Here is a 23020-nt window from a genome sequence, read left to right as displayed (position 1 = left end):
GGATCATTAGCCAGTGTTGGGAGCTCACCAGCCCACGTGCAGCTTTGTAAACCCACAATCCTCCCTACTTGTCATTAGAAAGCCCAAGTGCTACAGACAAAAAACGTAAGAAATCCAAAGAATCACTTAATCAGAGAAAACGCGGCTCTTTTAAACAGACATCTTCTTCTCTTTTTTTCATAACCAAGATGTATTTATTCTCATGTCCACAATTACTCTTAATAAGTATCTGGTTGTCATAACCACAGAAAGACCGTTTATTCGTTCTAACTGCTGGATAAAAGCATGCAGCATTTTCAAGATTTCTGGTTTCACCCTTTTAACCCGAGGAATAACTATAAATAGATGGTAAAGTCTGGGATTTCCACAGTAAGTGCTGCTATAAATAGTCTTAAACATTTTCCCACTTCATGCTTTCTAAAAGAACATTCTCCACTTCCTCTCCTGGATAACCTCTGGGAATGAAGACAGATCACATTCAGAATTTTATGGAGGGAGTTTAACAAAAACTTTTAATGAACCTATTAGCAATTCCAAACATTCCTCCAGAATAAAGCAATTTAACAATTAACTCATTTAAATAGGTCAGCTAAATTTAGATAGCCAATTTTGAGAAAAGCATGTTTTAAGCAAGCTGTTAATATGTTTGTCCATTTTCTCATGTTATTGGGAATTTTCCTCTAAAAACAAAATTAAGGCAAAGCCCATCCTACCCTTAACAATTGTCTCCTTTAAGGGAAACGTGTTCCAGTTTTCCTGGGAACTTAGATTGGGTGGGAGGGCGGCTCCAAGATGAAAAAGACCCAGGTCTCCACAGTTCCTCGGTGTGAACAGCCAGAAAAGGAGGTGTGGATTCTCACATCTGCCTTCCGAGGGAGCCCCGCGGGACGCCCGGTGAGCGGTCTGGCCTGGGAAAGCCGCTCCCCGCGGCGCAGGCCCGGTGCCCGGTGCAGTGCGGAGCCTCAGAGGCATCCGCCGCCGGCGCTGCAGCAGCCCCTGCCGGCCGTGCTCGTGGCCCGGAGAGGACGGACTTCCCCAACGGGGCCCGGCCCTGCTGGTGGGACCCATGCCCGCATTTTGTATTACAGTTGTGTTTTTTTTTTCCCCCATGGGCGGGAGAAGCCATAATTTAAAAAATATTAGTGATTCTTAAAAAATGATAGACTTTTAAAAACGGTTTTGATTTTACAGAAAGTACTGAGTGCAAAGTGCAGTTCCCAGGTAACTCCTCATACACCCTCAATTTCCCCAGTTTTTTTAAAGATTTACTTATTTTATTTGAAAGGCAGAGTTACAGAGAGGCAGAGTCAGAGAAAGAGAGAGAGGTCTTCTATCTGCAGGTTTACTCCCTGGATGGCTGCAACAGCAGGAGCCATGCCAATCCAAAGCTAAAAGCCAGGAGCTTCTTCCTGGTCCCCTACGTGGGTGCAGAGGCCCAAGGACTTGGGCCATCTTCTACTACTTTCCTAGGCCACAGCAGAGAGCTGGATTGGAAGTGGAGCAGCTGGGACTCAAACTGGCACCTATATGGGATGCTGGCACTGCAGGCCGTGACTTTACCTGCTTAAGCCACAGTGTAGGCCCCGACAGACTTTTTTTTTTTTTTTGACAGGCAGAGTTACACAGTGAGAGAGAGAGACAGAGAGAAAGGTCTTCCTTCCGTTGGTTCACCCCCTAAAATGGCCGCTACAGTCGGCGCACTGCATCGATCCAAAGCTAGGAGCCAGGTGTTTCCTCCTGGTCTCCCATGCGGGTGCAGGGCCCAAGCACTTGGGCCATTGTCCACTGCCTTCCTGGGCCACAGCAGAGAGCTGGACTGGAAGAGGAGCAACCAGGACAGAATCTGGCGCCCCAGCCGGGACTAAAACCCGGGGTGCCGGCACCGCAGGCGGAGGATTAGCCTAGTGAGCCGTGGCGCCTGCCCCGAGTAGACTTTTAAAAACGGTTTTGGTTTTACAGAAAATATTGAGTGAAAAGTGCAGTTCCCAGGTAACTCTTATGCACCCTCAATTTCCCCAATTTTTAAAATAAAGTGCTTTTTTTAAAAGCAGCTATTTATTTGAAAGGCAGAGATGGGGTTTGAAGGGGCCTGATGTTCTGTGCTGATTTTATATCCTGCTCTCACTGAATTCATTTATCAGCTCTACCAGATTTTGGGGGTGTGTAGGGTCTTTAACGTGATTCTGTCAGCATTTACCCTTTGTATTTGGATGTGTGAGGGGCGTGTGCATTTATGACTTTTTATTTCATCTTGGTGCATGGACTCTTATCATCACATAATCTGCTCTTGTTCGTGCTGGTTTCCCTTCTGAAATCTACTTATTTTTTAACACAGTAACATGGCCCCTCGAGCTTTCTCTGGATCTGTGTTTGCAAGTTACTTGTTCCATGCTTTTACCCTAGCACTGTCATCGTGGTTAAAGAGTTGATCATTGTCTGGCGATCTGTGTCTTCTAACAGGTGACTTTAGACCTTCTGCATTTCTTGTTATTGGTGTGGTTGGATTTAGAGCGGCCACTCACTTGTTTTCCATTTATCACCTTTGGGCTTTGTTCCTGGACATCCCTGCCTTCCCCTTCTCCCCCTACCCACTCCCCCTGCTTTTTCCGGATGATTTAAATATTTCTGACCATTCCATTTTAATCCATCTTTTTTTTTTTTTCTTTGGCTACTTCTTACTGTATTTTTTTAAACTACCACCATACTTATCCTTTTACAGTTCATTTACAGTTAACTCCCCATTTTAAGCAAAACATAGAAGCCTAAAACCATATCGGTCTCTTCAGCCTCCCCACCCCATTTATGTTTTATTGTCACATTATTGGAATCATTTTCTTGATCTCTCTGGCAGCTATAACAGAATGCTTTAGCGTAGATCATCTCGAATAATAGAAATTTATTTCTCACAGTTGCAAAGGCTTTGGAAGGCACCAGCAGGCTCCATGTCTAGGGTGCCTCTTGCTGTGTTCTCGCACAAAAGAAGGGGTGAACAGCTCCCTGGAACATCTTCCATGAGGCTGCCATCCCCGTTAGGAGATGATGAGGTCGTCTCCTCAAGTCCCCACCCCTTCATGCTATCAAAGTGGCGGTGAAGTTTCAGCACAGGAATCCTTGTGAGCCACGTTCAGGCCACAGCACCACGGACACGGAGAGCTTTCACTCCGGAGCACCTTCCACCCTCGCTCGCGTGTTCAGAACGGTAGTCTGTGACAGTCGTCCAGGTATTACCACGCCTCCCATCCTGGCTTCCTGCTCAGGTTCCTACCTTCTTCCAGAACAGGTGTGCTGGTGTCCTGTCCTCTCAGCTCCGTCCACACAAGCGGGTATTTAGTCTTCATCTCTGAAGGAAGCTTTTGGTGTGTGTGGAAGTGGGGGAATGACAGGTGTGGGGGGGACGGGGGGAAGGTCTGCGTTTCTTCCCAGTGCTTAACGGATGGTCCACATCTTCTGGCCACCATGGATTCAGGTGAGACGCCTTCCAGGTTCTGGTCCCCTGGATCTGAGTGTCCCCTCCCGCCCCTCTTCTCTCTTCCCTCTGCAGTTTCATGATGACGTTTCTTGGCACAGTTCTCTTCAGGTCTGTCTGGATTGGGATTCGCTGTGGTTTGTCCCCTACAGGCTCCATGTTGGAAGGTTGGCCCCCAGTGGGGTGTTGTTGAGAATTGGCAGGGCCTCCAAGGGGTGGGGCCCTGTGGGAAGCCAGATCTAACTCCCTGTGGGGAGTTGGATCACTGGTTGTGCAAGAGATCACAGCTGTGCTTGTGTGAGCCTGTGTTAGCCCCCAGGGGAGTGAGTGTCATCACACAGCGAGTCTGGCCTTCCTCTCACCAGCTGGCTTCTTCCTCCCTGGCTCCCACCAGGCTGCCCTCAGCCTCAGGCCCTCACCAGGGACCGAGCAGATGTGGTTGCCTGGTCTCGGACTTCCAACCTCTAAAACTGGGAGCATACTCAGCCTCTTCTTGATAAGTCACCCGGCCTCGGGTATTGTGTTATTGCAATGCAAAATGGAATAACACGTCGAAGCACATGTTTTTCCTAGAATTTGGCAAGTTTTAAGCATGCCTTTATTTTTAAAATAATTTTCCCACACATAACTGACTCTAGTGACATACATGTGAAGCCTTTTGTAATTGTCCCACAAGTCCCTAAGGCTCAGTTCATTTTGTTCCAAATCAGGATTCTTTCTGTACTTCAGGTTAGTTAATTTCTTTCACTCATTTCTTAGTGTCTTCCTCCAGCATTGCCATGGTGCTACTGAGCCCATCCAATGGATTTTACTTTTTGTATTATGATGTATTTTTCCATTCTAAAGTACTATTTTTTGGTAATTTCTATTTCTCTATTGAAATCCTATTTCTAGGGGCCAGCATTGTGGTGGAGTCGTAAAGCCACCACCTGCGATTCCAGCATCCCGTATGGGCACTGGTTCATGTCTCAGCTGCCCCACCTCTGATACAGCTCCCTGCTGATGGCCTGGGAAAAAATTGGAGGCTGGCCTAAGTGTTTAGGCCCCTGCCACCCACGTGGGAAACCCAGATGAAGCTCCTGGCTCCTGATTTCAGCCTGGCCCAGTGCTGCCATTGTGGGAGTGAACTACTCTGTCTCTCCCCCTCTCTCTGTAACTCTTTCAAAATAAATCTTGAAAATAAAAACCAATTTCTATCCTTTTATTTATTCCAAGCATGGCTGTAATAGCTGCTTAAAAGACTTTGTCTGCTAATTTCAATATCTAGGCTGTCTCATAGTTGGCGTTTGTTGATTCACTTTTCCCATAAGATATGGTTGGGGCTGGCGCTGTGGCACAGTGGGTTAATGCCCTGGCCTGAAGCACCAGCATCCCATATGGGTGCCAGTTCGAGACCCGGCTGCTCCACTTCCTATCCAGCTCTCTGCTATGACCTGGGAAAGCAGTAGAAGATGGCCCAAGTTCTTGGGCCCCTGCATCTGTGTGGGAGACCCAGAAGAAGCTCCTGGCTCCTGGCTTCGGATCAGTGTGCTCCAGCTGTTGCGGCCATCTGGGGATTGAACCAGCGGATAGAAAACCTCTCTCTCTCTCTCTCTCTCTCTCTCTCTCTCTGCCTCTCTTCTCTCTGTGTGACTCTGACTTTCAAATAAATAAATAAATAAATAAATCTTTTTTTTTTTTAAAGATATGGTTGTATTTTCCTGGTTCTTTGTATATTGAGTAACCGTGTATTTTATCTGGACTTACTGACTGTAATGTAGTGACACTCTGGGTCTTGTGTGACAGTGTTACTCTTTTGTTGTTTGTTTTTAACTTCTCTTCCTTTTTTTAATTTGAAAGGCAGAGACAGAGAGAGATTTGCCATCCACGGGTTCCCCAAAATGCCCATGACAGCTGGGGCTGGGCCAGGCCAAAGCCAAAAGCCCTAGCTACCTGGTCTCCTCCATGGGTTGCAGGCACCCAAGTAGTTGAGCCATCACCTGCTGCCTCCCAGGATGCACATTAGCAGGGCAATGGGGTCAGGAGTGGGCGCTGGAACCCGGACACTCAGGAGGAATGAGGGGCCCCCCACCCCGTTGTTTGTTCCACCAGGCCCCTCTGCAGCTCCTCCTTGCCCTCTACGGGAAGTGTTTCCTAACTCCATTCAGTTCCCCAAGCCTTCGCTCTGCCTGGTTGGGTCTCTCCTGTGCAGTCACAGCTCTGGATGAGCTCATGATACGCAATCAGAGGATGCCGTTTCCCAAGCCACTTCTCACTGGGATCCCCCCTGGTGTCTGACTCCCAGTTCCTCTGACCAGAATAGGAGTTTTCTGTTGAGGTGTGAGCTGTCCATGCCCTCACAGCAGTAGTGGAGCGCTGCAAGATGAGCTGCCTTCATGGCTGGGTCAAGATGGAAAAAAGTGAAAAGGAAGAAATGGATTTCCATCTGCCCTGTACTCTTCATCTCACAGGGGCTCCCTTTCTTGGTTCTCTGATCAGAAAGACAGAGCTCCTGGGATTCTTGCTCCCTGTGCCCACTGTGTAGTTCTACAACCCAGGCTGCTAGGCCACCTTTGGATGGAAGATGATATAAAGAAAAAAATAAGGGGCCGGTGCTGCCACATAGCGGGTAAAACCACTGCTTGCAGTGCCGGCATCCCATACAGGTGCTGGTTCAAGAAGCTTCTGGCTCTTGGCCTCGGATCAGTGCAGCTCCGGCTGTTGTGGCCATCTGGGGAGTGAACCAGCAGATGGAAGACCTCTCTCTCTCTCTCTCTCTCTCTCTCTCTCTCTCTTTCTCTCACTCTCTTCCTCTCCTCTCTCTATGTAACTCTGACTTTCAAATAAATAAATAAATCTTTTGAGAGAGAGAGATAACTTTATGGGGTTGGTGCTGTGGTGCTGTCTGCAAAGCTGGCATCCCATATGGGCACTGGTTTGCATCCTGGCTGCTCCACTTCTAACCCAGCTCCCTTCTAACAAACCTGGGAAAGAAGCAGAGGATGGCCCAAGTGCTTGGGCTCCTGCACCCACATGGGAGACCTGGATGAAGCTCCTAGCTCCTGGCTTTGGGTCAGCGCAACGCTGGCCATTGCTGCCATCTAGGGAGTGAACCCACAGATGGAAGATCTCTGTCTCTCTCTCTGTCTCTCCTCTCTCACTCTCTCTGTAACTTTGACTTTCAAATACATAAATAAATCTTTTTAATTTTATTTATTTTATTTTTTTTTTGACAGGCAGAGTGGACAGTGAGAGAGAGAGACAGAAAAAAAGGTCTTCCTTTGCCGTTGGTTCACTCTCCAATGGCCGCCGCGGCTGGTGCTGCAGCCGGCGCACCGCGCTTATCCGATGGCAGGAGCCAGGTGCTTCTCCTGGTCTGCCATGCGGGTGCTGGGCCCAAGCACTTGGGCCATCCTCCACTGCACTTCCCTGGCCACAGCAGAGAGCTGGCCTGGAAGAGGGGCAACCGGGAAAGAATCCGGTACCCCGACCGGGACTAGAACCCAGTGTGCCGGTGCCGCAAGGCGGAGGATTAGCCTAGTGAGACACGGCGCCGGCCGACATAAATAAATCTTAAAAAGAAAAAAAAAAAAAAACCTTTAAGAAGCTCACCAATACTGGTCATTTCTCAAGCTTTTATTTCTCTTCTCCATCTGCTTGCTATTTTTTCAGAATCTTGCAAGAGTTGCTGTTTGCAGTCTTGATGAAAAAAGGTTAGGCACTAGGCCGGTGCCATGGATCAATAGGCTAATCCTCCACCTAGCAGCGCCAGCACCTCAGGTTCTAGTTCCGGTCGGGGCGCTGGATTCTGTCCCAGTTGCCCTTCTTTCAGGCCAGCTCTCTGCTGTGGCCCGGGAGTGCAGTGGAGGATGGCTCAGGTCCTTGGCCCTGCACCCCATGGGAGACCAGGAGAAGCACCTGGCTCCTGCCTTCAGATCATCGCGGTGCGCCGGCCGCAGCACGCCGGCCATGGTGGCCATTGGAGGGTGAACCAATGGCAAAGGAAGACCTTTCTCTCTCTCTCACTGTCCACTCTGCCTGTAAAAAAAAAAAGAAAAGAAAAGAAAAAAGGTTAGGTACTAACATATGTTTGTTGAATGAAAAAAAGAGCCTGGTCTCTAACCAGACTGTCAGTTCTGTGAACGTGTGGGCCTTATGTCTTCTCCAGTTGGCTTTTATTGGTACCTGGTCCAATGCTACACATGGTGAGGGCAAAGTAATTGTTAACTTGCACTGGACAAAGAACAGTGAACAATGAAGATTTAAATGGAAGGCTTCTTTTTTTACACTTGTAGTATTAAAATTAAAAAAAAAAAAAAACTCCTGGCAGATTGGATAAATCTTAAAGTGACATACTTCAGAAAGCAACCAAGATTGGAATGGATTTTCGAAAGAAAAAAAAATCCTTTAAAAATCTAGGCTTTAAGGTTGGGGGACAAAAATAGTAATAGATTGTGGGGTAGAAAATAAAGGAAGACAGGAAGCTGATTATCCCCGCTGCACAATACACAGAGAGAGGCTTGCAGCCAGAGACCACGGGGCTGGGCCTCTGAACCACTCTTTGAGGCACCCGGGCCTGTCCAAATGAAGCTATCAGAAAGACATGCGGAAGCTGGACAACAAAACGGTCAGGGGCCAAGGCTGGCAATATGCATGTGAGGTTGTGTGTGCCGCGGGAATAGCGTTATGTGGGCCTGTGGACATGTCTTGGCACCTGACAAGGGGAATTACCATGGGGACTCTCCGGCAGAAGACGAGCATGACAAATGGCCAGGACTCGCTCAAGGGCTCTGTCTCCAATGGGGGTGTTTTCTTTACAGGAAAGAGAGGAATAGTTCCAAAATACCTATCTTTCAACAGAAAAGCATGATTTATTTAAATGACAGAAATGTTTAGATAACAACCTTATTGTTTCAGAACTCTCAAAGCAATTTATTAAGAAAAACTTGGGAAAAATAAAATTATTTTCAGCAGTCGTTTCAAACCATGAAAGGCTTCACACCTATCTCTAACAACACTGTCTAGGACTAAAAGTAACAGTAAGAAATCATGGCAGAGTTTGTAACAAAAACCTACATGGAAAGCCACACTTTGCTGCAAAGGGAAGTTAGGGAAGATAGTCATTTAGGTGCCTGGCACTTTTCCCAGCTTAAACTTTGGCTTCTTACTACAAAGAAGGGGAGAATTGACACCCAGCAACCCTGGCTGCCCTTCCGTGGGTGCCAGAAGCTGTTGTAACTGTGTGTGTGTGTTTCCCCTTCCAGGAGCTGGCAGGGGAAGAACCTGGGTCTACGTACCCAGTGTCCGGGCCATGGTTCGGCCAGCTCAGATACACATCACGCCTGGACGTGGCAAGCCCACTGCAGGTCTTGTCAGCAGCCTCTGCTGTGCATGGCCACCTTCCCTTGAGTAATTAAAGGGAACTGCTGCAGACACCACTTACTGTACTTTCTTTATTAAATTATTACTGATGGGGGTCGGCGCTGTGGCACAGTGGGTTAACACCTGGCCTGAAGTGCCAGCATACCACATGGGTGCCGATTTGAGACCTGGATGCTCCACTTCTGATCCAGCTCTCTGCTATGGCTTGGGATAGCAGTAGATGGCCCAGGTCCTTGAGCCCCTGTACCCACATGGGAGATAGGGAGGAAGCTCCTGGCTCCTGGCTTCAGATCATCGCAGCTCTGGTCATTGCAGCCAATTGGGGAGTGAACCATCTAATGGAAGATCTCTCTCTCTCTCTCTCTGTCTGCCTCTGCCTCTCCTCTCTGTGTAACTATGACTTTCAAATAAATAAATAAAAATCTTTTAAAAAATTATTACTGATGAAGTTGAGTGGTGCTTACCGAGGGCAACTTTTCCAAACGCTGAGCTCCTGGAGCTTAGCACCTCCTCCAGCCGAACAGTGAGGCCTAACCAGAGAGGTGAGCATGGCCAGGGCCTTATCTTGCCCTCCCTGCACCTGCCTGACCCTCACATCCTTTTGCTTCACTTTATCACTGGTTTTATTCTGCTATTGTGTGTGCATCCCACTGGGAAGCTTCCTTGTGGCAAAGTGAAATACACACGGGTAATTGACAAAAACAAGTTGTTGCTGTGGGCAGGGCTTGGGTGTTCTGTTAAAAGGCACAGTCGGGGCAGAAGAGTCATAACTGAGAAGGGACAAAAGCAAGGACGAATCTGAAGAGGGGTGTCACTGAGTGGAGGGGCGGCCCTGAGCAGGTCGAAGTGGAGGAGCTGGCACTTCTGTGAGTTGCCAGGGACCACCCGACGGCCCCTGGGAGCCTGCTGGCTGCCTGCTGCAGGGCAAGCTGGGGCCGTTCTATGAAGGACCTTGTCTGGCATGAAGAGAAAGTGACCTCATTCTTTGTAAATAGAAGTCATCCAAAGGCCTTCCGAGGGACAGAAGTGAGGCTGCAGCGGAGCGGGAAGGAATTGGTGCCAGGGCACAGCACAGTATCCCAGTGAGAGGCGTGGAAGCCACACTTGGGGGAGTCAGGAGACACCGCAGGCCTCTCTCTCTAGAAGGAGCTGGCGGACACCACTGGCCAGCGGAATCATCAACAACATGGGGGCTCCCCATGGATGAAGGTGCAGGAAGATGAGAGGGCATTGGGTCAGGCGGCTCGGGAGTGAGCAGGGCTGCTGGTGCTGGGAGGGGGGCGGGTCCATTCTGCTGCAGATGTTTAAAACTCCTGTAGAATCTCCAGGCTTGTATATCAGGGGGCAGGTAAAAACAGAATGCCAGCCTCCTGGAAATCATCCGTAGAGGTGAAGGTCATCAGCCCACAGCAGAACTGGACTTGCTTAAGAACACAGAGGCAGGCAGGGCATTCGGCACACCAGGTACGGCCCTGCTTGGGACACCTGTGCTTGGGTTCAAGTGCTGGCTCTGCCTCCAATCCCAACTCCATGCTAATGCACACCCTGGGAGGCAGTAGCAATGGTTTAAGCAGTTGGGTCTCTGCCACCCACATGGGAGACTTCAACTGACTTCCCAGCTCCCAGTTTCAGCCTAACCCAGTCCTAACTGTTGGGGCATTTGGTGAGTGCACCAGCAGACAGACCTCTCTTTTTCTTTCTGCCTCTGAAATTTTAAAAAATTTTTAAAAAGCATATTCTCTGCTAAGAGAAACACCAACAAGACCTCTCATCCAGATGTAATAAATCACAGTCAGTCTTGAACCAGAGGCGAGCACAAGGTGCTGTGCAGGACAAAGGAGGGGGTGTCCTGCCCTGCGTGGGGACAAGAGGTGGACAAGGCCCGGGGATGGTTCCGGCAGGAACACTTGAGCAGGCTCCAATGGCTGAATTAGAGAGGAAGACATTCCCAGGGTGCACGGCGAAACAAATACCCACCCTGCAGTTCCAAACAACACGGCTCTTTCAGAATACCGCAAGGAGCCTGTGTGAAGCAGCAGCCACAGTGCTAGGGGGTGTGATGTCAGAAATATCAGACAGGCAGGCCTGGGCCAGGCTGGGGAGAGCTTGCGTGCTGTCCTGAGCAGCCCATACCCCAGAAAGACATGTCTTCATCTTATGAAGAATGCAAGCCCACCGAAAAAGAGCAGTAGGGAAAAGGGAGCCTGTTCTGACCCATCAGGGAGGTGTCAGGGAGTGCAGGTGCTGGAAATGAGCTGTGGCAAGACAGTCGGCAGCCACTCATCCCTCTAGCTCCCTGTCTGCTGGTCACGTGTGTGGGGGATGTGCCACATTTTCATTTCTGCAGGTTCATTTGTTCCTCCCTCCCACATCGTCACATGTATGTGGCTTCAGTTGTAACCACGGTCCTGTATTCCTTCCAGGCTCTCATGTCAGCTCTGTTTGACTGTAATCTGACTCTGGTGGTGTGTGAGGTAATGACAAAGGACGCCATCACCAATGTGTGAGGTAATGACAAAGGACACCATCACCAGGGGCTGGGAGGTAATGACAAAGGACGCCATCACCAGTGTGTGAGGTAATGACAAAGGACACCATCACCAGGGGCTGGGAGGTAATGACAAAGGACGCCATCACCAGGGGCTGGGAGGTAATGACAAAGGACGCCATCACCAGTGTGTGAGGTAATGACAAAGGACGCCATCACCAGTGTATGAGGTAATGACAAAGGACACCATCACCAGGGGCTGGGAGGTAATGACAAAGGACGCCATCACCAGGGGCTGGGAGGGGAGGGGATTCCCTAGCAGTCTGTGCATGGAGCTCTGCCTTGCTTAGGGGAGCACCTGCAGTGATGGGGCATGGACTGGGGGGGCAGCCCCATCTGTCTGCCACTTGCTGCCATCTCCCTGGAGTGCACGTTTCCTCTAACTGACTTGGTAAGTTCCCATTGACCTCCTGCTATTTGCTAGGCATTGGTCCAGGCCATAGAAATAGAGCAAAAACAAAATAGTGCCTTTCCTCTCCTCTCAAGCAGCCTACATTCTATTGGGGGGGGGGATGATGTCATTAAGAAATAAATGCATTGTGATATAAAGCAGGACAAAGGGGGTATTGTATCATTGTATCAGGTAGCATTCAATTTGAATGCAAAAAAAAAAAAAAAAAAAGACCCTAGAAGTTAGAACATGCTTAAACAAATTTAAAGTTTTTTTTCTGACTTTGTCCAAAGGTGGTAAGTCCAATGTGGGTATGATGCTCCACAGTGTCAGGTTCTTTTTGTATTATTGTGGTGCCAAGTGTGGCTGCCAACATGGGTGCTGGAGCTCCAGCCATTACACACACCCAACCAGAAAGAGAATGGCACTTGACACGTGTCATATGCCATATACAGCACTGCCTGTGCCATCATGGCCTAGTCAAGCCACCTGGTTGCAGGAGAATCTGGGAAGCATGGTCTTTAGGCAGTCAAGAGCCTCAGTGAACAATAGAGATCCAGTGATTATACCAGGGGAGTGTGGATACCGGCAGCAAATCATGTCTGTTAGAAGGCAGTCATTACATGAAGGGGGCCCACATGCCACTAAGGGTGGTCAGGCTCAGTCTCTTATGCAGCTGAGTGCAGACTGGGAAAGAGGTAAAGGGCAAGTGTGTCTGTGTTTGGGGGAAGAACATTCCAGATGCAGAGAACGTCTGCCTGACTTGATGCACTGAAAGACAGCAAGAAGTCAGGACACCGCAAGGACTAGCAGAGTGACTTGCTGATCCAGTGAAACTGGCCTCATCACTCACTGCAGCAAGGAAGCCGAATCTGCAGCCTAGAAGAGGCCCAGCTGTGCCAGGATGGCACAGCAAACTAGCCGAGGAGCCAGCGTCCTGCCAGTGCTGTCCCACAAGCCATCTGCTGTGCTGAGAAGGGGCCACCCAAGCAGCCCCCTGTTGGAGAAATGGCATTGAGATGGCTGAAGAAGGAAACAGAAGCCATTTACTGGGCAAGAACTTCCTGGAAGAAGGACTAAGGCTGGTTGACTGAGAGGAGGCTGGGCAGAGCTGCACGTGGCTCGTGGAGAGCTTTGCAGGCCACAGACTGGAGTTAATTAGGATTTGGCGCTCAGTGACAAAAGGATCACCGGGTTGCTCCATTAGTTTGCTAGGGCTGCTGTAATAGCACCAGGCATGGGGGTGTCTTAAAGATGGCTTGTGCCCAGGCCATGGGCTGGGTGGTTCCTTCTGAGGGCTCGGAGGGAAGAAGGGCCTGTTGCTGATGCCCCCTGCCATCTTCTCCCATGCATGACTGTCTCCAAACCTCCTTTTCTTCAAAGGACCAGCGCTCATGGCTGCACGTTCACTTGGTCACTCTGTGAAGCCCCTCCATCCACATAAGGGGCTGGGGGATGGGACTTCACCAAATGAATTTGGAGGGGGCACAATTCAACCTCTAACGCCTGCTGTGTAGACACTAGGGTGGTGGGGTCAGGGCGGGCTAGAGTGGAAACGAGTTAGGAGGAGGTGACAGTTGCTCAGCTAAGAGAAGCTGGTGACCTGGATGAGTGTGGTCACTTTGAGTGGAAGAGCGGATGGATTCTTGGTATAGAAGGTGAAACCAACAGTTTCCTGGGGACCTGGATACAGGATTACAGAGAAGAATCTAGGATGACTTTGGGGCTTGTAGCCCCTGGCGGATTAAAGCGGCTGCTTACTGACCGCTTCCTGCCTCAGGACTTTGCACCCACCGCTTCTGCGGCCTGAAGTGCTCTCACCTTAGATCTCTGCCCGGCTGGCTTCTATCATTCTGTTAACTTAAATGTCCCTCCTGAGAGAGGCATTTCTTGGCCTGCCTTACAATTTAAGGGTGCCACTCCACAACTCCATGTCCCAGCAGCCTGTCCTAATCTACTGCTTGCCTTTATGACTCCTCGGAATGGTTTTCCTCTCTTTCACCACTAATGTACACATTTTGCCTTGACCACGGCTGATGACTGGGTCTAGAATGCAGCCTGGCACATTTGAAGCACTCAGTAATTAGCTCCCAGATGAATGCATGGCCTACTGCCTGAGCGGATACCAGCAGACAAGGAACAGGGAGACCTTCAGCTCATCATTATGTGGCTAGCCTGAGTGACAAGGTAGGTAACAGATTTTAAAAGTATACCTCAAGGGCCGGCGCCGCAGCTTACTAGGCTAATCCTCCGCCTGTGGCACCGGCACCCCGGATTCTGTCCTGGTTGCTCCTCTTCCTGTCCAGCTCTCTGCTGTGGCCCGGGAGTGCAGTGGAGGATGGCCCAAGTGCTTGGGCCCTGCACCCGCATGGAAGACCAGGAGAAGCAACTGGCTCCTGGCTTTGGATCAGTGTGGTGTGCCTGCCGCAGCGTGCCACCGGAGCGGCCATTGGGGGGTGAACCAACAGAAAAAGGAAGGCCTTTCTCTCTGTCTCTCTCTCACTGTCCACTCTGCCTGTCAAAAAATTAAAAAAAAAAAAAAGTGTACCTCAAACTAGAGTTAACCAGTTTTTTCCCAGATAACCAGAGGTTTGAGAAACATGGTAAGTTTCACAGCCGATTTGATTAAGGGATGGAGGAGTTCATCAAAGGCACCTTGTCTGTTTTTCTGCTGTGTTCTAGACATCCTTTTATTCTAAAACTGACTACCAAATCATGGTATTTACTAATTCCTTCAAAAATTGGGAATAACTCATTACTTGTATTAAACAATTTTATTATCGAGAAGCAAAAAACTTAGGAGATTGGTGCTCTTTTACACATTTCTGCAGCTCCCTTTAATTTCTGGCTCCACTGAAGACACTGGGCTGCACATCCCTGCCTCTGCACTCAGCCTGCTGACATGCTGCTTTATGGTTGAAGCAAAGCAAGAAAATCCAGCCTCAAACAAATGTGTAACTGGAAAAAGCGAGGCCATTACAATTTTTAAAAACTTATTTTATTTGAAAGGCGGAGGGGGGGGAGAAGGAGAGGGAGAGGGAGAGGAAGAGTGAGGGAGGGAGGGAGGGAGGGAGAGGGAGAGGGAGAGAGAGAGAGAGAGAGAGAGGGAGAGAGAGAGATCCCATCTTCTGGTTTACTCTCCAAATGTCTGCAACAGCTGGGACTGGGCTAGGGCCAACAGCAGGAATCTGGAGCTCAATCTGGTTGTCCCATGTGGGTGACAGGGACCCAAGTATTTGAGCCATCACCTGCTTAGGGTACACATTAGCAGAAAGCTGGAATTGGGAGTAGAGTCAGCCTCAAACCCAGGGACTCTGATATTGGATGTTAGTTTTGCAAGCAGCACCTTAACTGCTACACCAAACTCCACTTCTGCTCTATCTTGCTGTTAGCACATCCTGGGAGGCAGCAGATGATGGCCTCACCGCTCCAGACTTCAGACAGTGAAAAAGTCAAATGACATTTCAGTGTCATTGTGCAAATATCCTTTACCTAGAGCCCCTTGAAAGGGTGTAGGGGAGTTTGAAGGGCTCAAGATCCATATTTTATAAAAATAAGCAAACAAACAAACAAAAAAACACTGCCTGGGGCCCGCACTGTGGCATGGTGCATAAAGCTGCTGCATCCAAATGGGCACCGGTTTGAGTCCCAACTGCTCCACTTCTGATCCAGCTCTCTGCTATGGCCTGGGAAAGCAGCAGAAGATAGCCCAAGTCCTTGGGCCCCTGCTCCCATGTGGGAGACCCAGAAGAAGCTCTTGGATCCTGGCTTCAGATCGGTGCAGCTCCGGCTGTTGCGGCCATCTGAGGAATGAACTGCAGATGGAAGACTTCTCTGTCTCTCGCTCTCTCTCGCTCTGCCTCTGCCTCTCTGTAACTCTTGCCTTTCAAATAAATAAATAAATAAATCTGCCCTAGACTGATCATAGCCCAACCCAATGGGGCAGGTGGGTCACCCTGCCCCTCAACACATGGGCTGTGTTGGGAGGGGTGGTGTCTGGATGAAAATCTTAGGGGAAGGGGGCAATGGATGCAGATGCTCACTACATAAACACACAAGAAACAAAGAAACAACTAGGAAGGCACACAGCTAGAGCCACTTGGTAAGAAAGTGGGATTTGGGGACCACCAGTGTGGCATAATAGGTAAAGTGGGAACCAGCACCATGGCGCAGTGGGTTAAAGCCCCAGCCTGCAGTGCTGGCATCCCATATGGGTGCTGGTTCGAGTCCTGGCTGCTCCTCTTCTGATCCAGCTCTCTACCATGGCCTGGGAAAGCAGTGGAAGATGGCTCAAGTCCTTAGGCCTCTGCACCTATGTGGGAGACCTAGAAGAAGCTCCTGGCTCCTGGCTTTGGATCAGCTCAGCTCTGACTGTTGTGGTCATTTGGGGAGTGAACCAGCGGAATGGAAGACCTCTCTCTCTCTCTACCTCTCTTTGTAACTCTTTCAAAGAAATAAAAAATAATTCTAAAAGTTATATTCTAAAAAATAATAGGTAAAGCAGCCACCTGAGATTCCAGCATCCCATATAGGCACTGGTTTGAGTCCTGGCTGCTCCACTTCTGAACCAGCTCCCTGCTAATGCACCTGGGAAAGCAGTGGAGGATGTCCCAAGTGCTTGTGCTCCTGCACCTATGTGGGAGACCCAGAACAAGCGCCAGGCTCCTGGCTTTGTCCTGGCCCAGCCCCGACCATTTCAGCCATCTGGGAAGTGAACCAGTGGATGGAAGATCTGTCTCTCCCTCTCTCTGTCTCTGTAATTCAGCTTTTCAAATAAATAAAATACATTTTTTTTAAAAGCAGGATTTGGGACAACATAAGTGAGAGATTTCCACCTTTGATTCAGTATTCAAAACAGACAAGGCTTGAATCCTGGAGCAAAAATGCCTTCTTATTTGTACAAACAGAAAAACTAGAGCATGAATGGGAACTGGCCAAAAAGAGGTAGACGACTGGAGACAATTTAAAGTTGTTGGTTACATGGACAAAAGGTATCCTAGTGCAAGCTCTTTCCATTCTCTCATGCTGTGCCTGACAACCTATCGGCACCCTCCTGTTGTCAGCCAGGGGGTCAGTTTACAGTATCACTGATGAAGTTTTAGCTTTAATTGCACCCCAAGCTGAAGTTCCTCTGCACAGTGACCGAGTGCCCTGAGGTGAGCTGCACAGAAACAAGTTTCCTCAACTCCGCTTTGTCACACTGCCTGTCGAGGGGCTGAGATCTCTTGAGCATCACTATGTTCTCATTGTTGACCTTGGTACTGCACTGAAGAAGTCTCTCCCTCAACATTACAAAACCAGTGTCCTATGTTTCTATTTGTATTTTTACAGTTAAATCCTACCTGGCTCTTATTCCGGTGTAGGCTGTGATGTCTGTATATTACATTTTCCCAAGTACAGTTGCACTAACACTGTTTTTGATTAATTGGCCCTTTCTGCTCTGATTTTAAGTGCCACTTTGATACAACACAATGTGAACCACACACAGGGTAAGTGGGCTTCTGGACTCTTCATTTTGTTTCATGATCCATCATTTTGGCACCGGTGATACCACTCCTGTGGCTTTACACTATGCTTTGATACCTGCTGGAAGAAACCCTCAGCCAGTGCACTAGTTTCTGTATTGATGATGTAACCAACTTCCGAGAATTTAGCACCTTAAGCATACAAAGTTATCATCTTACAGTCCTGGAAGTCAAAATGTTCAAAATGGGCCCCACCATGCTAAAGTGGACTCCACATGTTCCCTGCTTGCTCTCCTGGGTTCCAGGCTGACTCCTCAGCTCAGGAGCCTTCTCACCCTCAAAGCCAGCCAACGCTAGCTGCATCTTCTCACGTTGCATCATCTTTTCTGCCTCCTCCTCCCACTGTTAAGAACCCTTGTGATTACACTGGGCCCAGGGGACAATTCAGGTTAGCCTTCTTTTTAAGGTCAGCTGATTAGCAATGCCGGTTTCATCTACACCCTGCATTCTCCTTTGCCATGTAACTTGATGTATTCACTAGTTCCAGGAATGATGTGGGTTATCTTAAAACACTGTTTTTCATGCTCAGTATTCTTTCCCAAAATTTCTTGAGCTTTTTCTCCCATGATTCTGGAATGCATTCTGGAACTCCTACTACACCCTGTTGCCCTCCTCGATTCAATATGTATGAAAATGATACTGTGAAGTGAGTACTGTATACGTCCCAATAATTAGTGATAAAAACCAAATATCCACTATGTTAGCAGAAAGATAATTGCTTTCCTTTCTCTATATAGAAAGTATGACATTCATAACCAAATGAGTGGCATACTGCTATAGATAGTTAAATAAAAGATACTTTTTCTTGATACCTTTATGCTTGTGGTATCAAACAAAAATTATTGGAGTCCAATTGATCTGCACTAGGCCCAGATCAGAGCAAACCAGAATGGAGTCACTCACATGAGATGCACCACATCAAAGTAAACTTTAAAATGAGCCAGTTTTCCAAAGAACAGGAGAGTCCTGTTAAGCAAGCAGAAGGGTTCCAGGTCACCTGAGCTGGCATAACCAGCTATAACCCTTTAAGGAAAGTAACTTTTGAAATGACTGCATGGCTTTTTGTTTCACTTCCATCTTAAGCCCTTTTCTGCCTATAATCCCCACCCCAAGTCCATGTTCAGTCCATCAAAGCTCCTCCTCATTTATGAATGGGATGTCCCTGATAATAGGTCTTTAAGACTTGATTTGTTAGAATTTTTTTAAAATTTATTTATTTGAAAGGTACAGTTACAGAAGTTACAGACAGAGAGACAGAGAGAAAGGTCTTCCTTCCGTTGGTTCATTCCCCAAATGGCCCAATGGTCGGAGCTGTGCCGATCCAAAGCCAGGAGCCAGATGATTCCTCCCTATCTCCCATTTGGGTTTTTCCCAGGCCACAGCAGAGAGCTGGATTGGAAGAGGAGCAGCCAGGACTAGAACAGGTGCTCATATGGGATGCTGGTGCTGCAGGTGGAAGATTAACCCACTGGGCCGTGGCGCTGGACCCCCAGAATTTGTTTTCTAACAGTGTTATGTCAGCTTTTTAAAAATTTCTGTGATTGCCTTCTGCATTGTAAATAAATATCCATGTTCAAAACTTATTTTGTACAACTAAGTTCTATGACCTACAAAACTTTTCTCCACTCTATTAGTAGGTAAAAGCCAATTCTGTCTGATTGCTCAAGTCTATACTTCATTCCTTCCTCTTCTTTATAGCTGCCAGTCAGTTAACACCCATGGATCATACCTGTTAGCTATTTTTTACAAAAGGTCACCCCTTTGCTTTTTTTCTTTTTCACGCAATGCCACTCCCCTTTGGGGCTTTATCTGTTCTGTCCTGATACCTGAAACCACAACCCCCACCCCATGATGTGGGATATTTAACAGACAGTTATGGGCTTGTGAATCAGTATTTCCTTGTAAAAATTTGACACAATACTGAAATCCAGTTGATTTTTCATCTGATCTTCTCTTCTTGGGAGACAGTCATCAATATATCTTTCAGTGTTTTCTGGCCATTTGCATTTAGAAGTACATTGTTTTAGTTTTTATAGAAATGGTGTATTAGTGTACGTATTACCTAGCAACTTGCTTTTTTCACCTAACATAGATCTTTCCATGATTATACATTTAGATATATTATATAGTCATACAGCTGGTAGAGAGAACTTCCATTTGCTGGTCTATTCCCCAAATTCCCACCAATAGCAGCCAGGTCTAGGCCAGACTGAAGCCTTCAGAAGCCAGAAACCCCATCCAGGTCTCTCACATGGAACTACTTGAGCTACCACCTGCTGCCTCCTAGGGCATTAGTAGGATGTTGGGTCAGAAGTGCGGGGTAGCTGGGACTCAAACCAGGAACTCCAATAAGGGTTGTGGGCTTAAATGGCTGTGCCACAACACCTGCTCCTAGATCTACTTCTTTAACTGCTCAATGGCATTTCATGAATCATCTTGTAACTTCACGTAGCCATTCTTCTATTGATATTCATCCTTCCTGACTCAATTCCTATTACTCTTAGAGTTTTTCCTTGCCCATTAGTACTGTGTGACCTCCAAATTGTGGAATGGGTATCCCTGAGAATAAAGATGTGAGTAATAGTTCCAAAGGATTCAATTTTCAGATGATCAATTTTCCTAAGACTGATCTGCCTGAGAGGACTCCTGAACTTGCACTTCACAGTGGCCCCTCTCGCACTCGGCACACCCTGCATCTTACTATAGTATTCTGCACTGCTCGGAGGTATAATAACCTTGAGGACACCAGTTGATAACCTGACAATTTCTCTTAATTAAGGTATCTTAAGGGTTGTATTTCCAATTAAACTTTTAAGTTTACAATTCGTGGTATACACTGTGCATAGTGTATAACAATAGTAAAAAGCTCAATTTAGAAGAAATTTTAACTTTTGAAAAAGTTATTTGAGAGGCAGAGTTAAGAGTGAGAGAGACAGAGACTTTGTATCCACCGGTTCACTCCATAAATGGCTGCAACAACTGAGGCTGGGGCAGACTGAAGCCAGAAGCCAGGAGTCTCATCCAGGTGTCCCATGTTGGTGGCAGGGGCTCAAGTACTTGGGACACCGTCCCCTGCTTTCCCAGGTGCATTAGCAGGGAGCTGGATTGGAGATGGAGCAGCACGGACTCCAACCAGCACCCATGTGGCAGACCAGTGCTGCAGACAATGGCTTAACCCACTGCATCACAGTGCTGGCCCCCAAAATTTTAACTCTTATGAGCCCTAATGATACAGACTCATCAACAAAAGCCTTTGAAGCATGAAAGCACATTCGAGTTAACATAGGATTCTGTGGTACAAGTGAAATTAAAATGCTTTCAAGAAAAGATGATCCATGTAAAGTTTCCAACTGATGAAAGGTTCAAATATTTTCAGGATGGATGATGGTGGGTATTGCGATCTTTATGGTTATTTATAACTCACTGGGTCCATGTAAAGGACTTCTGTAACCACTTGCTCTTCGAAGTGCCATTTACAGCCCATCAGAACCTATTTCTTTTGTAACTGATGAGAAATTTTAGACAGTGATGCAGGATTGTGAGGGAGAGCCACAGCATTCTTCCCAGAGAAACCTAAAGTTTCCTAAGTCAGGCCCTTATGGTAGGGTGCCCATTCACTTTGCTTCAGGCCTTCAGGTCATGGAGGGAACTTCCTGTTCATCTCTCACTACAGCTTTCTTCCTAGGTATCACTTCACCCAGGAAGCCTCCTTCTGCCCCAGACTGCAGCCGACCTCCACAGTGTGTTCCCACAGTACTACATATTGCCCACACACGACTTCTCGTTAACTGTCCCACAGGGAAGATGAACAGAATCAAATCCCACTGATACCCCACTGTTATACCCCAGTGGAAACAGAGGCAGGGGGTGTATGGCGGTTACAGCTTAGAGCATGTGGTAGTGATGGGGCCGGCGCTGTGGTGTAGCAGGTAAAGCCACTGCCTACAGTCCCGGCATCCCATGTGGGTACCGGTTTTAGACCCAGCTGCTCCACTTCCAACCCAGCTCTCTGCTATGGCCTGGGAAAGTCCTTGGGCCCCTGCACTCGCCTGGGAGACCCGGAAGAAGCTCCTGATCGGCACAGCTCCGGCCATTGCAGCCAATTGGGGAGTGAACCATCAGATGGAAAACCTCTCTCTCTTTCTTTCTCTGAGCTTCTCCTCTGAGTAACTCTGACTTTCAAATGAATAAATAAAATCTTTTAAAAAAATGTGGTGGGAAAAGGGAGAAAACTGAAAGGGGATGGTGGCGAAAAATGAGGGTGACTCTGTGGCTGTTAACAAGGGAACACAGGTACAAGGCAGAGAATGGCCGAGAAAGAGCACGGGTTTAGAGACAAACAGGGGCTAGGAGAAGCTTAAATTCTCAGCGTCTCTACTGCCAATACATCCCACAACAGTTTACAATTTGGTGACTAAAAGTAATTTGGGGTAACTCAAAGGAAGCAACATGTTTATACACACACACACACAAATACTGACTTTACAAAGAAACTTCAAAAAGTTCATGAAAAGTAGAAAAGACAAAATATAAAGTGTAAACTTTATTTCTCAAGGTATACTCTATCAAATTCAAGATACTTTTGTGAGTAACAACATCAGCCACTTAGTCCATGTCAACATATTAAGTGAAGATAACAGGTACTCTTTAAAACTTTTAAGAATAGGAAGGCCCCCGCCCCCATCCCCAGAAAAGAGAGAGCAAGGGAGCCAAATCAGGACTGCAAGGTGAATACCTGCACTTGCAAAACTGCCCTCGATGACAGGAGAGGGAGGACCACTGTCACTGTGGGAAGGGGCCCTCTGACGAAACTTTCCTAGGGGTTTTTCGGCTAAAACTTCAGCTAACATTCTTAAAACACTCTCATGAGAAGCAGAAGTTATCATCCTTTGATCCTCCAAAAAGCCAACTAGCAAAATGCCTTGATCCTCCCAAAACACTGTCACCACAACCTGTGTTCTTAACGAAGCCACTTCTGCTTTGACTGAACCACTTCCCCCCTTGGTTTCACTGTCCTGCGTCCCCAGGATTGTACTTGCAAAGCTATCTGTTTCAGCCGTTACAGTTTTTTGAAGAATGCTTCAGGATCTCGATCTCACTTGTTTATCATTTCCATTGAAGGCTCTGCTCTCATCTGGAGCTGAGCTGGGAGCACCCCCCGAACAGAAAGCACACACCACTTCAGTCTTTCACTCAGAATTTCGTTAAGCTGAACCGTTGGTGTGTATAGGGTGTAGGCCATTGTTCTTGCTAATCATCAGTCCTCTTCCATCAGGGCACAAGCAAGACTAATTTTTTCCATGCGCAGTGATGTAGATGTTCTGCTGCTGCACGCTTCATCTTCAACATCCTCTTGTCCCTTCTTAAAACCAGTTACCCATCTGTAAACTGGGTAACTCTTTAGAGCACTATCCCCATAAACTCTTTTAAAGCATCAAGGATTTCAACATTCAACCCAAGCTTCACCATAAATTTGATGTTTGCCTTGCCTCAATTTTAACAGAATTCATCTTGCTTTCACAGATCAAACTAGATCCTATTCAGCTATGTTATAACAAGTTAGAACAAGTTCATTTTGGTACAAAAAGCTTTTTAAAAAATGTATGTAAAATGGGCATTTTCCATGAACTTATCTGAAGACCTCTGATATATATGCATAGATCCTAAGTGAACAAGAACATGCTTACTCCCCAGAGGTCATCATCCCCCAATAGGGTCTCTCATGAATC

General features: G+C 47.6%; 1 protein-coding gene across 2 annotated transcripts in view; it reads left to right on the top strand.

Moving 5' to 3' along the window:
- MCPH1 (microcephalin 1) overlaps nucleotides 1–4606 on the top strand; it is a 288454-nt gene extending 283848 nt beyond the window's left edge. Inside the window, exon 15 of one of the 2 annotated variants that reach the window (XM_062198844.1) lies at nucleotides 4361–4606. In XM_062198844.1, coding sequence (XP_062054828.1) covers nucleotides 4361–4386 — 26 coding nt within the window. In that variant the 3' untranslated portion in view covers nucleotides 4387–4606. The remainder of the gene's footprint in view (nucleotides 1–4360) is intronic. The other variant, XM_062198847.1, reaches the window with a different exon arrangement.
- The last annotated feature ends 18414 nt before the right edge of the window (nucleotides 4607–23020 follow it).

This window comes from Lepus europaeus, chromosome 8 (assembly GCF_033115175.1).
Source record: "Lepus europaeus isolate LE1 chromosome 8, mLepTim1.pri, whole genome shotgun sequence".
Taxonomy (NCBI): domain Eukaryota; kingdom Metazoa; phylum Chordata; class Mammalia; order Lagomorpha; family Leporidae; genus Lepus; species Lepus europaeus.
Note: the sequence above shows the minus strand (reverse complement) of the source record. Positions and strands in the feature narration are given on the sequence as shown.